The following is a 15,927-nucleotide window of genomic DNA, read 5'->3' on the forward strand; positions in this document are numbered from 1 at the left end:
TGTGCAAGACATCAGACTCTCTCTGTGCCTCAGTGCCCTCACCCCAACAGTGGGGACAGCACTAGACCTTACTTCACGGGGTTGTTGCAAGGCCTAGGTGAGTTAGAATGTAGAGCACTTAGAATTAGTGTCCAGCACAAAGCGAGGTCGGAGCAGTATTAGCCATTTTGATTCTTACACCACAAACTCTATCACCCTGGTGTCCACCATTCATTCAGCCCATAGCATAAATCTCAATTACTGAGTACTTACTGTGCACCTGACCCTGTTCTGGGAGTGGGGGACACAGCAATGTATAGGTTATGTTTGTAATGGGGACAGCCTTACAATGAGTAAATGAATGAAGGAGGACGCTTCGGAGAGTTCTGTGAAAGAAATACAACAAAGCAAAGAGCGACGGCACCGGGTCCAGGGTGGGGGTGCTGTTTGGGAGGGGTGCTCAGGTAGGCCGATCTGAGGCCCAGATGCCAACATCTGAGGGGGGCACCTGCGGGGGCTTCACACGGGACCTCACGGGGCAGGAGGGAGGCTGGTGTGGCCAGGGGAGGTAGCTCTGCCCAGCTTGCCCTTGCCAGCCACGGCGGCTGCCCCTCTGAGGGAGGAAGCCGACGGTGCCCACCCACACCCTCTGCCAGCCACCTTTTGTGGATGGCCGTGAGCTGGGCCGAGTGCCTCCCACCCCCTCCACTGTCCATGAGGCTGGGGAGGGGCTGTGGGGCAGCAGGAGGGAGAGGGGTAGGGGTTATTTCTTCTTCCCTCTCTTTGCTCTTTTTTTCAGGTTCACCCTCGTACGGCTGTGAGGACACGGAGGGAGAAAGGGCAAGAGTTGAGAGTGGCGGGAATTTATGAGCCAGAGTGCAGGCTGCCTTTGGCAGGGGTAGGGGGAAGGGGGCTCCTTTTGCCAAAATGATATTTAACTTTTTTTAAAGGCTGCTACAAAGCCATGATTAAGCTCAGAGCCCTAAAACAAGACCATAAAATCGAAAAATATTTATCTGGAAGGGTGGCAAGTCCAATAAAAGTTTTATGAATGTTTTATAACTGCCCTGTCAGGAAGCTGGCCTCTCACTCACCTCCCTTCTGTGAAAAAAAAAAAAAAAAACAACATACACACCCTGGCACAGCCTCACGCTCACTAACACGGATGCACACTCACTGGCACACGCTCACATCCGTGGACACAGAGACTCAGATGCACCTGCACACACGTGCAGCCCACACGGTCCCCTGCCGGCCTGCGTGCTCTCAGGTGGGAGTGGGGCATGGGACAGGATGGCAGGCAGGGTGGCCTGTCTCTGAGCCTGCACCAGTGGGCAGGGACCTGCATCCCGCAGCCTGGCCAAGACCGCCAGCATCTCAGCTCTGGGCATGCTGCCTCCTCCTCCGCCACGTGTTCTGGCTCTTGGCTACAGTGTCTGCCCTCGGCAGGCACAGGGCCTCGGGTCCAGCCTCCAGCTGGCACCCTATTTTCCCGGGAGACGCGCCTCAAGGTCCAGGCGTTTAAAGGGAGCTTTCCGCTTTGAGGCCTTAGATTTCTCTCCTGTAGCAGCCCAGGGGGCTTACCAGGAGGCCAAAGACTATCAGGGGCTTTATTCTTCATAACAATCCGCGGGCATGGGGGTTAGGACCCCCGCTGAGAAAGGGAGACCCTGAGACTCGAGGGTGTTGCCAGAAGTCACCCAGGAAGAGGCCTCACAGAGACGGTCAGGCCTGTCTCTAGTGCCTTCTCCTGTCCTGGGGCTGTGGACAAAGTCCACACCAGGCCCTGGTGGGAGTGAGCCATGCCAACCACTCTCACTGCATCTCCCACGGCTCACTCCTGCCCGTCTGTTCACTGCCTTTCCTACCTCGGGGCCTTTACACAGACCCCTCCTGGCTACGATAGTAAACTCTGGATCATGGGCCAGGTCTCACTGTAATGCTGCTTCATCGAAAGTCCTCCAGGTTTCACCTAGGCCCCAGGAAGCTGCCCTTCCCTGTCAGACCTGCCCTCTTCCTCTGTAGTGCCCATCTGTCCGCAAGTATGTGCCACCTCAGGGCTGTCTGACCCTCCCTTTTATGGATCTCCGAGAGGGCAGGGACAGAGCAATTTCTCTTGCCATTGAGTCTCTAGCCTGAGCCAAGGGCGTGGCACAGAAGAGGTGAACAACACATGAATGAAGAAGCCTCAGACTCTAGAGCCTACATTGCTCAAGCTGCATGTAAAGAACAGTCTTTCCCTGACCAAAGCCTACCCTTGCCTCAGAGAAATCGCCCCCTGCCTGCGGCAAGGCAAGGCTCTGGTGGCCAGTCTGTGGCACGCGGCTATTCCCTTTCTAACAACAATAAAGACGAGCACACGGGTGGAGGAGGGCCAGCAATGCACCTGGCACTGACAGGTGCATCCAGATCCCAGCTCACCTCATTTGCACATACTTCCCATCCTCTGGGTAAGGCGACAGGCTATGGATCTATGAAGTGGCCACCAAGAGGACTTAGGAGCCCACAGGGATCTGACTCCAAGTCACAGAGGGGAAACGGCCTTTGGCAGAAATCAGACAGAGTGAACCAGGAGCTCAATTTCCAGTTAAGCACCCAGACTTCCCTTCACCTCCAAGAGCCGATGAGGAACCCCCAGTTCTCCCGGAGAGGCTGGAGGGATTCCCACAAAGTCCTGATATTTAGGGCCAATCCTGAGCTTCCAGGAACCCTGGGCTGAACACAAGCATCCGGGGAGAAAGTTCCTCCGAAAACCCAGGGACTGCCTTCTTCTCTGGCAGGAAATGGTGAGTGGGGTAAGGGTGGTGGGGTGAGGGTAGAGGAGAAGCCGGCAGGCCCTGGCCCTGCCCGTAGCTCTGCACATTCTAGGACCAGACGACCACGCTCCTGTGCCTGCCTACAGAAATGCTCTGACACTGCTCAGTGGAGGGCAAGAGTGGAAACGGCCCCCGTCTGAGACGGGTGACAGGCACACCAGCACGGTGCATTCGGACTTTGGGCTAACACACAGCAGTCACGCAAATCTCACCTGGAAATGCGGCCTAGAACAGCAAGAGTCCCATCCACACTTGGTTCAGTGTGAGACCGGATATGGAAACACTGAAACACGCAGGAACCGTCGACACTGTTTGGATGCAACGGTGTGTAGGCAGAGCACAAAGACGCACATGGACATGGGGTCCCCAGCCTAGGGGGGTGGATGTTGCCTTCAGGGAGAGTGGGGGAGTGGGGGTGGGAGGGCTTCCACTTTATTAGCAATCTTCTGTTCTCAACAAAAGAGAGGGGGACCGGAGCAGGTGACAGACGCTCACATCTCTTTGCTCTTGCTGGTTTCAGGACTGTCCATTCTGTTCTGTCTGGCCTAAGTGTTTCAGGCTTACAGATTTTATTTCTATTTTTAGAACATCGAATACTGATTACAAGGAGAAAGAGGTGCAGGGATGTGAGATGTGAAGTCGCCACAGCTGTGCTCTGGGTGGTCTCTGCCCCTGCCTAGGTACCTGCTCCTCCGGCCTTGGCTTCTTTATCTGCCCACGAGAGACCGTGGCTGAGTCAAGCCGGGCCTTCGGCGCCTGCTACCACACGAGTCTCTACCCCCTTGCTGCCGACACACCCAGCCTGGGAGGCGCCAGTAGCCACAGGACCCTTTCTCATATGGGGGAAACAAGGTCGCAGAGCTGTGCAGCGGTGGGAGCCACAGGGACAGCTGATGAGGCTCAATCTCGCTGGGGGTCAGGGCAGGGTTCCTGGAGGAAGCTCTATGACCCCAAAGAAGACACTTCCTCAGTCCTCAGTTTCCCTTTTGTTCATGGAGTTCCTTCTACATGGAGGGGTCCCTGGCCACAGGCCTCTGTGTGCTGCCAGGGCACATGCCCCAGACAAACTCTTCCCAGGGGCTCCTTTCTCACCGTGGCCACGGCAAGAAGCCCCTGGTACCACCCTGTGTGGACGACATGGGACCATGCCCAGGGTGAGGCTGGCTGGCAGATGGTTTCTGTCCACTGCGCTGTGTTTATGTTAATTGCAGATATTTTTAACGTATTGTGTTACTCCATCCATCTTTGTGAACGGTCCGTCTTGTAAAATTCTTTTAATGATGTTATTTTTCCTTGCCTATCTTCATCATCTACAATTATTTATAATATCATTGTCTTTGTTTCAAACACCGGGTATAAACATTGTTGTAACAGTCTTCGATGGGGTTCATATAATTTTTACAATTGCTTTGAAATGCTTCGATGGCCAAAGGGGGAGGAGGTTGGTCATTGGTTTGGGGGAAAAAAGGCACCCCGAAGTGCTCTCTGCTCTCGGTGAGAGGTCCTCCTCCATCAGGATGGCTTCCAGGAGAGGCTGGCCCTTGTCAGTGGCGGTTCCTCCCAGAAAGCGGGGGGCTGGAAGCAGCTAGCTGGCTGCGGGGTTAGGTTTCAGAGCAGCCTTCCCCACAGACATGGGGCAAGATCCATAAAGGCCACCGTCGGGGTAAGACGCCAGTGAGGAAGACGGATGGCTTGTTTTCATTTTTATAGGGAGTTTCTGAAGCCTCTACTCTCACCCCTCACCTCTCCTCAACTCTCTTTTCTCCCAGCCAAGTGCTTTTCAGAGTCTGGAGCACAACACAGTGGAGTGCCTGAGACTAGGGCAGAGCCCACCCTCCCCTCGAGGTCACTGGGGGCTGTCCATAGCTATCCCTGACAGGGTGGCTCTGGGCCCCCTGTGGGATGAGTCAGCTCCACAAGGGGAGTCAGCTGTCAGTGGACCAGCAACCGGTCTGGAGCCCTGGGGACGCAGGGGGCTGCTGGAGCCTCCTGCCCTGTGCCTGCTCTGCTGTGCTTGCTGTGAACTGTCAGGGGCTCCCCAGCAGTCCGCCAGCGCCCTCGGAGCACCAGTACCCTCATCATCCCTGAGTGCATTTCAGATCCCGGCCTCCTCTGCCTAACATCCTCGGTGGCTCCCTAGTGCCTGGTGGTGAGCCCCGGGCATCCCACCCCCCAGCCTCATACCAAATCTCCTTGCCTCCCTCTGTGCCTCCCAGCTGGCCAGGTGTGCCGGCCTGCCTGCTTTCCTCAGGTGTGCAGAGCTCTGGGGATGTGCAGGTGCACAGATCTGACGTGGTTCCTGCCCTCAGGGGGCTCCCAGGCAGCTCTTGAGTCTAGCAAAGGGTAATTCATCCTTTAAGGCTCGGAGAAGCCCCCTGCCCCAAGTCCCCGGCTCCCTCCTGCGCTGTCTCAGACCACCTCCATGGGCCCTGGCCGGAGGACTGATGGAGCTGCCCACCCATGACGCAGCTGGCCTGCCTGGGGACTGAGCAGCTGAGGACAGAGCCTGGGCTCTGGCACTGAGGGATTTGTGTTGGGTGAAAGAGACCTTTGGACCAGAGATGTGGGAGCCACAGTGGATGAAGGGTTGTGTGTCTGGGTAGACTCCTGCGCAGGGCTTTGGGGAGACAGAGCTTACACTCTGGGTATCTGAGGGTCGGCATCTAAGAGGTACTCAGACCCCATGGTAGGAAGGCAAAGTGGGGAATTCTGGCAGATCCTTGTGAGCATGTCGGGCTGTGAACCACAGCCTCTACTCCACTCACCTTCTTTTCTAGACCTCTTTAAAGAAACTTAGATGTGGCAAGACAGTTACCAAAGAAACGCAAATGAAAACATCCAGATGCTGGTTTTCATGGGTCAAACTGAGCAAGGATCAACAACACAGGAGCAGCCCGTGCTGGCGAGATGGCAAAAGAGCCGGTGCCCTCGCACAGGGCTGACAGCAGTATAAAATGATGGGCCACTTCTGAGATCATTTTGCCAGGAGCTTTGAAGAACATTTTAAATGTTTACAGGTCTTTTCTTGTTAAAAATCAGAGCAATTCAACTTCCGAGCATCCATCTGAAGAAAAACACTCTATATTAAGAGAGTGATTTATACGCAAAGATGTTCCCAGCCATGTTATTTATGATAGAGGAGTTGTCAACACCTGAATGTGTAACACAGTAGGCTGTGGTACGGCCAAGGGTGGGGGTGGGGGCGGGGACTGCCATCACAACACCATTAAGATGACGGTCACGGCAATGGTGACAACAGTGAGGTTTATCGTGCCCTTGAAGGGTGCCGGGCACTGTGCTGAGTGCAACACGTGCTTGTACATTTTACTGTGCACTCAGATCGCAGGGCACCCACGTAGGGCATGCCTGTTATCCCCATTTTATGGATGAGGGGACCGAGGCTTGGAGAGGCCCAGTCACTTCCCCAAGATTATAGACCTGGTGAGTAAAGGTGCTGGAATGTGGGCCAGGCTCTGGTCTGAGGTCAGAACGCAGGCTCTTAGTGCACTGCTCAGCCCCCCGAAGACTACGGGGTAACATACAGCAACAAGAATAAAAGCTTGCATAATAATATTGATTGGAACACCACACAAGATTGTGCACATCGTATCATCTCAATTACATAAAAAGCAGCCTTTGCAAAGAAAAGGCAGAGGAAACCAAGTGAAAATATTAATGATGGGTATGGGAGACCTGTTTCCCTCCTTGTTACTTTTCTTCAAATGTAAATTTCCCTGAATGAATATTACCGTTACTTTTAGGTTATAAAAAACAGGCTGTGATTTTGTTTCAAACCACCTAAAACATCTCATTTGGAAATAGCCCCCGTGTGTGAGACTGTGTGTCCCTGCTGGGACGAGAGGAGGCCAGTTGGGCGGTCTAGGACCAGAACAATCACCTATACAGACCACAGTTCTAATGGGAAATTCTCTCCTGTTGCTCAAGAGTCACAAACATTGCCCAGTCAGAGACCCGGTTAGGCCACTGGCAGACTCTGATACCTTACTGCTTTCCTACCTCACAAGTCAGCATGCCAGGGTTGATGAGAATAAATGACATTATCCTTGCGATCGGGCCAGTCACTGCGACTGGGGAGAGGGAAGGTTTGCAACAGCCGAAAGGACATGGGTCTTTCAAAGGCCACCATGTATGCAGCTGACAAGACAGAGCTTAGTCGGGGCTTCCTGCATGGGGCCCTGGGGACCCAGGAAGCCTTGGCTGGGGATCTCAGCCTGGGGGAGGCACCCAGGGAGACAGGTGAGAGGCCAGAGCAGTCCAGGGGGCCCAGGGAAAGAGGAAGCCCAGGATGCTAAGGGAGTCCTACAAAGGGCATCTCACGCTGTCCTGAGGCTGAACAGAAAGAAGTGAGGCGGGGAGGGAAAGGCTGTTCCAGCACGAGGACAGCATCACTGGGCATGCCTGCTTGCAGTGACCACTTGTTTCTGCTGCTTGCAACAGGTCCTGATCTTCCCTGGGGAAGCAGGGTCCACCCTTGGTGCCAGGAGGAGCCATGACACAGGCTGGCCAGCGGGCGTGTGCACGCCTCCAGCCACAGTGCTGGTTTGGAATGGGAGTGGGGCTCCACTTTGGTGAGACTACTAGAAGAAAATCTCTCTCCCCTGACTAGACTTGCAGCAGGGAAGACCACTCAAGGGAAAGCCTGCCTGGGGACAGCCACCTGGGGGAGGGCAGGACTGAACCTGAGGACACTGGGATCTAAGAGCTAAGCTGTGCCTAGAACAGAGCACCGCTGCTGGACTTTTTCGGGCACATGGGTCAACGAGTCAAGGTTCCGTTACCTGCAACGGCGACTTCAACTAGTCCATTTCTCAGGCCCACCGGGGTGACCCAGGTGACCGTCTGGAGCAGCATGCTCGCTCACCCATTCCTTCAACAAGGAGCAATCGGCACGTGTAAAGACAAAGACACCCTCACCCCCCCCCCCCCCCGCCCCCGAGTTGCTCCTTGCATAGCGGTGCACCAGGGTGGATGCGGCTGAGATCCAGAGTTGTCTGTGCGGAGAGGTGACGGTGGCATTGTAGGCGGGGATGGCGGACAGGAGAAGGGATCTGAGCTGAGCCCAGAGGACCCTGCACAAACGGCAGAATGAGGGATAGCCGCTGTGTGTCTACGAAGGGCAGATGGGCAGCATATGGCCAAGACGGCCAGGGCAGGAGTGGTGGAGAAGGCTGGCGGAAGGCAGAGTGGGAAGAAGCCAAGTGCCATGCGAATGAGCCTGGACTCTGGTCCAGACAAGAGGGCCAGTCACAGCAGCTTCCTGAGTGCCAGTGCCTGGCATACTCTCGTGACAAGCCAGGGGCTGCTCAGCAGGGGTTACGGAAGTCACAGAAGGCAGTGCTTACCCAACAGCCAGATGCTGGAAGAGGTCATCTGAAGAGTTAGTACATTTACCCATCTCCTGAGAAACACAAACACGAAACTTCACTAAAAGCAAATACTAAACTAACTGTCTTACCCGATGCTTGACTCCCTAGGTGAGTCAGAGGGGCCTCATGGCCCCCTGCCCCTGTGCAGAGGAAGGGAACTCAGAGTGACTGAACTTTGATAAGGATCCAGGCACATCATATACATTTTCTCATTTCTCCATCACAACCCTGAATGGGGAGCGCTCCCCATTTTTATATAGGAAAGCTGAGGTCCAGGGCATTCCTTTATCCCAGGGGGGACTGAGCCCAAACTGGAACTTCTGGAATTCACCTTGGGCCCTGAGCTCAGGCTGGGTGGAGCAGGTGGACAGGAAGGTGAACTGTCAGAGGCAGGGAGCAGAGGGGGAAGAGCAAAGACCCTGGAGCCAAATGGCCTAGATTCCAATCCCAGTGCTGGGACTCATGGCTGTGTGATTGTGGGAATGTTCCTGTACCTCTCTGTGCTTCTGTTTCCTCAATGGTAAAATGGGAATTTCAATCACTGTATTTCAATAACTGTAATTATAAAACTCTGTGCTTCTGTTTCCCCACTGGTGAAATGGAAATTTCAATAACTATAATAGCATCGGTTGCAAAGATTAAATGACATCGTTATATGCAAAATACAGAACACTGGACGGCACACAGTACCAACTACATAAGTGTTTTCCACGCATACATTTAAAAATTCTCCCTCTGATACTGGATCACAGACACTGAAGGAACTCACGTGTCCCGGCCAGCTTCCGTCACGCCCTTATTCAGCATGTATGTATTGAGCCCCTACTCCTGCCAGGCACGGGGATGGGGTCTCCCTGAGTCTCCCCTCATCTGCTCATGCAAACTAATCTATGGGATGGTCAGGAAGTGTCCACAGACGGAATGGCCCAAATCCAAAGCCCAGTGCCTGAGAAAGGCACGCAGAAGTTCAAAGATGACTTCAGATGTTAGCCCCAATGGGAAAAATCAGAAAACACGTGGGTCCCGAACGGGAGGGTGACGGGAAATTAAGTGCGGGACGGTTACACGGCCCAGCGCCACGTAGCCTTTGGGAGGGAGGTGTAGGGAGGCTGTGCACCAACACGAAGAGCTTCTTATGACAGACGACCCCAAGGGAAGACCCAGGGTGAGCCAGGGCAGTGGCGCTGTGCCACAGACAGCAATGCAGTCACTGACTGAATCTGGGCCGGGCCCTTCACACACATGGCCCATGCCACTCTCTCACTGGCCCTCCTGCACAGCCGACACACAAGCCCAGCAAGGCAGAGGAATGCTCCGGTGTCTCAGCTGTCAATGACAGGGGGTACTTAAAGTCTCACTCTCGACCCTGGGCTCTTTCTGCCCCCACCCAAATGACACCTGAAGAAATCCTGGATGGAGATGTAACCAAAAGTCCACTGGGGTGCCACTGGGTGAGCAGATTGTGGGTGGCATTTTTTTCTCCAGATTTCTAAGCTTTCTCCCTAATGAAACCATGCAACTTATATAAAGGAGTGAGAACTGGTTTAGGATTGGCAGACGGCATCTGATGTTTCTGGTTACTCCCACCCAGAAGTGACCCAGTCCTGCCAGGAGAGCTCTCTGGAGAGGTACAGGTGGCGACCCCAACCTTTGAGCTACAAATAAATAAACATGGGGCCACAGGAGCTCAGCTAGGAGCCACGAGTCCCTGACTCACTAGCAGGCAGCAGCAGCCCCTTCAGCCCAGGGTTGGGCCCTATGTGAGCCACGAGTGGCTGCCTGGGGACAGGAGCTGCCTAAGCAAGCCAATGGCCATCTGCAGCTCACCAAGTGAGCTAGACTTGACTCAGGTGGTTGTGTGGCCTGGTGAGAGGGCCCCAGGGGAGAACGAGGGCAAGAGCGAGGTGAGCCCCAAGCCTACGCATTGGGTGCCGGGTTCTCTCCCTGCTCTGGCCTGCCTGGCTCTACACCCCCTGGAATTCTACACTCTGCTGTCTCCCAGGCCTCTTTTAGCATCAAGACCGGAGCTTTGCAGTCGGACAAAGTGGGGTCCAGACTTAGCTCCCGTCCAATGCCCAGCTCTGTGACCTGTGTAGGGCCTCATCGAGACATCTGTACCGTGGAGACCAAGTGAGACGCTGGCTACCAAATCCTCAGCCTTGAGATGGCTCTCCAAAGGCTCGTGTTGGTGCAGTGACCAGTGTTGCGGTCGCTATTCTCCTCGCCTTCCTCAGGAGCACCTGCTGACAGGGAGGAGCCCGGGGAAAGCTCAGTGGCTTGCTGGAGCAGCAGTCACAGCAGGGGCAGCAAGCTCTGGGCTAGCGCTGACCTCACAGACACAATTCTAAGCGCCTGCATGGATCACTTGCAGAAGCATGTGCTGGGCTGGCTCCCTTTTGTCCTGACCACGGTCCTTCCCAGGAGGGCTGGGTGTAGTGTGGCCGCCAAAGTCAGAGGGCCGTCCAAGTGTAAGACCCGGGGCGAGTGATTTAACCTACAAGTAGTTCCCAAGTCCAAGGGCCATTGTAAGAACGAAATAGCATCGTTTATGTAAAGCATCGGGACCAGAGTCTGGCACACAGCAAGGGCTGAAGACCGGCCAGCAGGAGAGGCTGTACCAGTCTGCGCCATGGTTGGCCCTCCGGTCGCAGGTTTTTCTGCGCTCCAGCATTCGGCTGGGAAGGCCAGCCACACCCCCTTGTCAGTAACTGTAATTACCAAGGCTCTCTGAATATGTGTTAAGTGTTTCGGTTAATGTGGTGAGTTCAGAATCTGGGGAGCTGATGCACAGGTTAACTCTTGTTACTCACACGTGTCTCTGAAGGTCTCGAGGTTTGGGGTGCATGACCAACTGCCATGGCAGTCCAGGGCACTGGGGATTAACACACGACATCTGGCAGGATTGCCCAAGCCAAGATTGTTCCGTGATAGGATGTGGGGCTGGCTTCTGGTTTCTGGGACTTTCTTTCAGGTATTTAAGACTGCTGGTTGTCTGTTACATTAAGGCTTTCTGGAGAGACAGTACTGAGCCAATCACAAAAGTTCCCGTTAGCACTGCTTGAAACATTAAAGCAAATAACCAGTTTACCGTAATGATTTTATTTAGGCAGCATAAATGTATACGGAAAAAATGAAATTTTCCCTAAAACCACAAACTGGTAAGAAATCGGAGAGTTCTAGAGAGTGCTAAACAAAGAGAAGTACTTCTCAAAGAAGTTTCACTCAACCTATAAGAATCCAGGTAAATAAAGGTGCTGTGTTTCTGGCACATGTCAGGCTGGAAAAAGCCTCTCCCTCCCCTCATGATTGCTGGGCCCAGATCTCAGGACCTCCCATCACCCCAGCACCCAGAGAACATTCCAGAAGACAAGGCCTAAGGGAAGAAATAGGCACAGCACTATAGTGTTGAGGCAGTGCAGGTGCCTGGGCTGAGTGGGTTGCGACTGGAGGCATTCCTGAGGCCCATTCTGCTGGCCACGGGGGACTCTGAGGCAGCTGGGGTGGAGTCTGTTTGGGATGCCCCCTGCTCAGCCCTCCTTATTCTGCACCCAGCAGGCATGGAGTCACTGCAGCTCATCCACCCTGCCCCTGCCCTGCTCTCCACACGCCCACTGCCCCAAGGCTTGGGGCTTTCGGTCTCACTCTCCAACCAGTTGCCTGGGAGAGCTTTCCCACCGTGTCCTTGGCCTATACACCACCCACTTCCTGGAAGGGTAGCATGGTATGCTACCGGCACCCAGTGAGCAGAGGCCAGGGATGCTGCTTAACATCCTAGAGCACACAGGACAGCCCCCACCACAGGGAACGACCCGGCCCCAGACGTCAGCAGTGCCGAGGCCAAGGAACCCTGACCTGACAAAGGTCGGGTGCCAAGCGTGGGGTTCAGGGCCTCAGGCCTGGGATTGAAGGTGCACAGCAAGAAGGACCTCCAGGGGGCTCAACTGTGGTTGACTCCATGTAAGACCACAGGGGAAAAAGTTCCACTGCTTTAAAAAACTCCTCCAAAACCACCATTTTAAACACGCTAAACTAAATGAATTCGTAACAGGGCACCTGAGTGGCTCAGTTGGCGAGGCATCTGACTCGGTTTCAGCTCTTGTCATGATCTTGTGGTTTTTGAGACTGAGCCCCACGCTGGGCCCTGAGCTGACTGTGCACAGCCTGCTTGATTCTCTCTCTCTCTCTCTCTCTCTCTGTCTCTCTCTCTCTCCCTTCCTCCCTCCCTCTCAAAATAACCAAATATTAAAAAAGTAAGTTAGTAACATATAATGCATTTAGAACAACATCCCACACATCAGAAGAAGCAACAAATATGCCACACTCCTTCCAGCCTCTGTGTGTTAGCATACTCTGTTCCCTCTGTCCTGAATGCCTTTCCTCCCTTTCTCTAGCTGGGAAAACCCCCGCACTTTCAAGCCAGCTCAAGACTCACTGTCTGTGGAACCTTCCATCCCACTCCCACCCACTCTGGAGTGGTCACCTCATCCTTCCTGTCCACCCATCATGATGCTTAACTTTCTGTAGTCATCTCTGCCATACTTGTTTCCCCCTGGGGAGGGGCAGAAACCAATTCTCTGTGTTCGAGGCTGATGCTAGTCACAGGAGAGGGCCACAGCTGGAGCAAAGGGAGGGGAGTGAGAGAGACAGACAGAGACAGAGGCAGACAAAGAGAGAGAGAGGGCTCTGCAGACTTTGGCAAGTAGCAGCTCCTCCCCACAGGCCCTGGCTTAGCCTCCACAGGGCTATGGGAAAGGGCAGGACACCGCTGGATCAGGTCCCCTGCAGCCAGTTCTGCCTCACTGCTACCAGACCAGGGCCTTAACCTTGACTTCCAAAGGGACCTCCTGGTGCCCTTTCTTGCATGCGGGCCACAGCTCAGCAGCTGTGCTGCCCTGAGCCCCCTCCACACCAGCCATCTCTGGGCCACGGGATGACTTCATCTCTTCCTTGACCCTGCTAACCACCACCTTCACCAGAAATCACAACTACATCACGCATGGTGAGCAAACTGACGTCACGTGCATCCTGGGTGGTGCACGAAGAAGGACACGAGAGGGCCTTTGTGGGGTTCCTTCCAAAAATGCACAACCTGAACTTAGTCATGAGGAAAGAGCAGACTGGCCCAAAGAGTGTATGTGGGAGACACCCGACCTGGACTCTTCAAAAACCCGTAGGAGACACGACAACCAAATGCAGGGTGTGAATCCTCCGTCAGGGAGAAGTTTTGAAAGATAGCATCGGGACCACTGGGGTAGTCTGAAAGTGGACTGTGTCCTAGACGGACATCCAGTTTCTCGAGAGAGAATCATGCTGTGGCTATACGGGAGGAGGCCTTTGTTCTTGGGGGCACGCACTGAGGTATGCCGGTGTCACTGCTGTTCCACAGCTATCATTCAAATGGCCTAGCACTCACACAGCAGGCTAACGTGACAACACGTTCACAACTGAAATCCAAGGGACTATGCGTGTTCAATAAGCCAGTCTTCCAGCTTTTCCACGTGGTTGAAAGTATTCAGAAGGGTGGTCGGGAAAACCCTTGAAATAATCCTTCTTATAGATGAAGACACCGGGGCCCAGAAGGATGACTACTCTAGCCAGGATTCCAACTCAGGTCTGGCCGCCTCCAAAGCTCTTGTTCTTTGAATGTACCCTGTTTCCACCTCCTAGAGGGGGCAGGAAATGCCAGGCATGCACAAACCCCAGCCCTGCCAGTGTCTTTCAGTAAAAGTCAATCTGGTCCTGGCAGGGGCTACTCTGGAGGCGGCCGGCTAAGAACTCTGATGAAATCCCAAGGACAGGTCACTGAGGTTGCCCGAGATTCCGCGCCAAACAGAGTCTACAGTTGCAACTGGGTGGGTGGGTGCGGAGAGCACATTTTAAAGGAAAAGAAAACCAGTTTCATTTCAAACCCCAGAGGGAGCATGCAACCTAATAGCCTATTGTGCGAGGGCTTATTTATGGGAACATGACAATACCCACAACCTCAGGACTTCTTGCGGCCCCTCCCTTTGGCACCAAGGCGAGGTTTCACTTTTTTTCTTTGCTGGCTTTCCAGAAGGCTCTCCATGAAACGGTGGCCATGAGAACTGCCCACTTCTACCTGGGGACTCTGGGGTCTGCTGGGCAGGTCATCTAGCTCCTCCAAGCCTCAGTGTACGCTTCCGGGAAATGGGCTGGGGGCTGCAGGAGGATGAAGAGGCAGCACATCAAGGGCTTGGCCGCAACAGAGGCTAGACACGGTAACCCCACCAGAGAACTGGGGATTTCATGGAAAAACCTATATCCTCAGTCTCTCTTGAAAAATGGGAAGATCCGATCGCATGGTGGCCGTGCTGCAGCCCAAGAACCACCCGTGTGGAGCTAAGTGGCAGCTGCCTGCTGGGATGTGGCAGCCTCAGCCTCAAAGCCCCCACGTGGAGGGGCCTGTGCTTCCGGGCCTGGGTGCCAGCACGCGGCAGGCAGATCAGGGCATCTTTGTACACCAGCCTAATCCTCACAGCCCCCCAAGATTGCATCGTTAACCCCATTCATCAACTGAAAATGGAGGCTCCGAAGGCAGTGAGCTGCCCCGGATGCCTCAGCTGACCTACTGCATCCAGGGATCACGGTCTACAACACAGATGGCTGATTCTGGAACCCTTCTTTCTTACAAATGAAATGCAGAAAACTTCATTGATTTTTGTTCATACTGGAGGCACTTCCCACACCATCCGCCATGACCTGCTACAGCTGGAGAGGGGACCGGAGCCTGGGCTGCGTGGCACCATCCTGGCCCAGCCCGACGGCAGCAGGGCCACACTCGGACACTTTAAATTGCATGACATTTGCACCACAGGAAGTCCTTAGCCCAGCTCTCCCAGCCGAAGGTGGAAGGAGCGTCAGGCATGCAAATGCAGGCAGCTGGAGGCACAGGTCTGTTTCCAGAGCTTGCCTGAGCTGCCAGCCAGCTCCCATAGGGCAGGCCCATAGAAGAGCAGCTGGCACGGGGCTGCCTTGCCTTCCTGATGGGGGGAGGCGCCAGGACGAGGGGATCTTCCCATAGCGCCGGCTTTCTTGGGTACTTGATGGAGCCAGGGCATAACAAGGACATAAACAAGCACTTGGTCCCAAGTCCTCGATTCGGGGCCGAGGACTGGTCCATGGTGCTGCAGTTTTGCAGCGTCCTCACAGGGGGAGAATCCACGCTGGGGGTCTGGGTCCATGCCTGTGCCAACGCTCAGGGCCAGCAGCAATGTCTGGGCAGCATGGGCTGAGGACCTATCCTTCTGCTGTGTGCAGACCTGTGCCCATTCTTCAGGACACAGTGAGAACGGGGCAGTGACACCCTAGGGAGGTGCCAAGAGCTGTGGCTGCCATCTGGGAAAGCTGAGATGGGCTCACCTGGCACCCTGCCTCCCAGCCACCTCCATCCACAGCCCCCTGCCCCATGTAGCAGTACTTTCTCACTGGACTTGGGCTTCCAGCTGTATTCCCTCCGAGCCATCTCCCCTCCCCCAGAGGGGAACCTTGGGACCTGCAGACTTGACGCCATGAGCCAGGGCTGGCCTGTGAGGCACTCTGTGACCCTGGCTTGTCACCCTTCCTGCCGCTCTCCCTGCTGCAATCCTCAAATGCGCCTGAAGACTCAGGTTTCTGAGCACAGCCTTCTTTCCTTGTGGTTGGCCTGGGGAAGTCCTCTGATGGAGTCAGGAGTCTGTTCCAGTATCCACCTCCTCCGGGAAGCCTTTCTAGATTCCCATGCACAT

At 54.6% G+C, this 15,927-nt stretch overlaps 1 protein-coding gene across 4 annotated transcripts in view; it reads right to left on the bottom strand.

The window, feature by feature from the left end:
- The window catches only part of EEFSEC (eukaryotic elongation factor, selenocysteine-tRNA specific), a 252,343-nt gene that overhangs the window by 23,182 nt on the left and 213,234 nt on the right, over positions 1-15,927 (bottom strand). The window contains exons 7-8 of one of the 4 annotated variants that reach the window (XR_007150177.1): positions 8,159-8,214; positions 7,595-7,683 (exon numbers count right to left, since the gene is read on the bottom strand). The exons of 2 other annotated variants lie outside the window; for them this stretch is intronic. Coding sequence is in view for 1 of the 2 variants with exons in the window: in XM_047848988.1 (XP_047704944.1) it covers positions 14,331-14,362 (32 nt within the window). In the remaining variant the exon portion in view is untranslated. Of the gene's footprint in view, positions 1-7,594; positions 7,684-8,158; positions 8,215-12,406; positions 14,363-15,927 lie in introns of those variants that run through there. One more of the 4 variants, XM_047848988.1, reaches the window with a different exon arrangement.

The sequence above is a fragment of the Prionailurus viverrinus genome, chromosome A2, assembly GCF_022837055.1.
Source record: "Prionailurus viverrinus isolate Anna chromosome A2, UM_Priviv_1.0, whole genome shotgun sequence".
Lineage (NCBI taxonomy): Eukaryota > Metazoa > Chordata > Mammalia > Carnivora > Felidae > Prionailurus > Prionailurus viverrinus.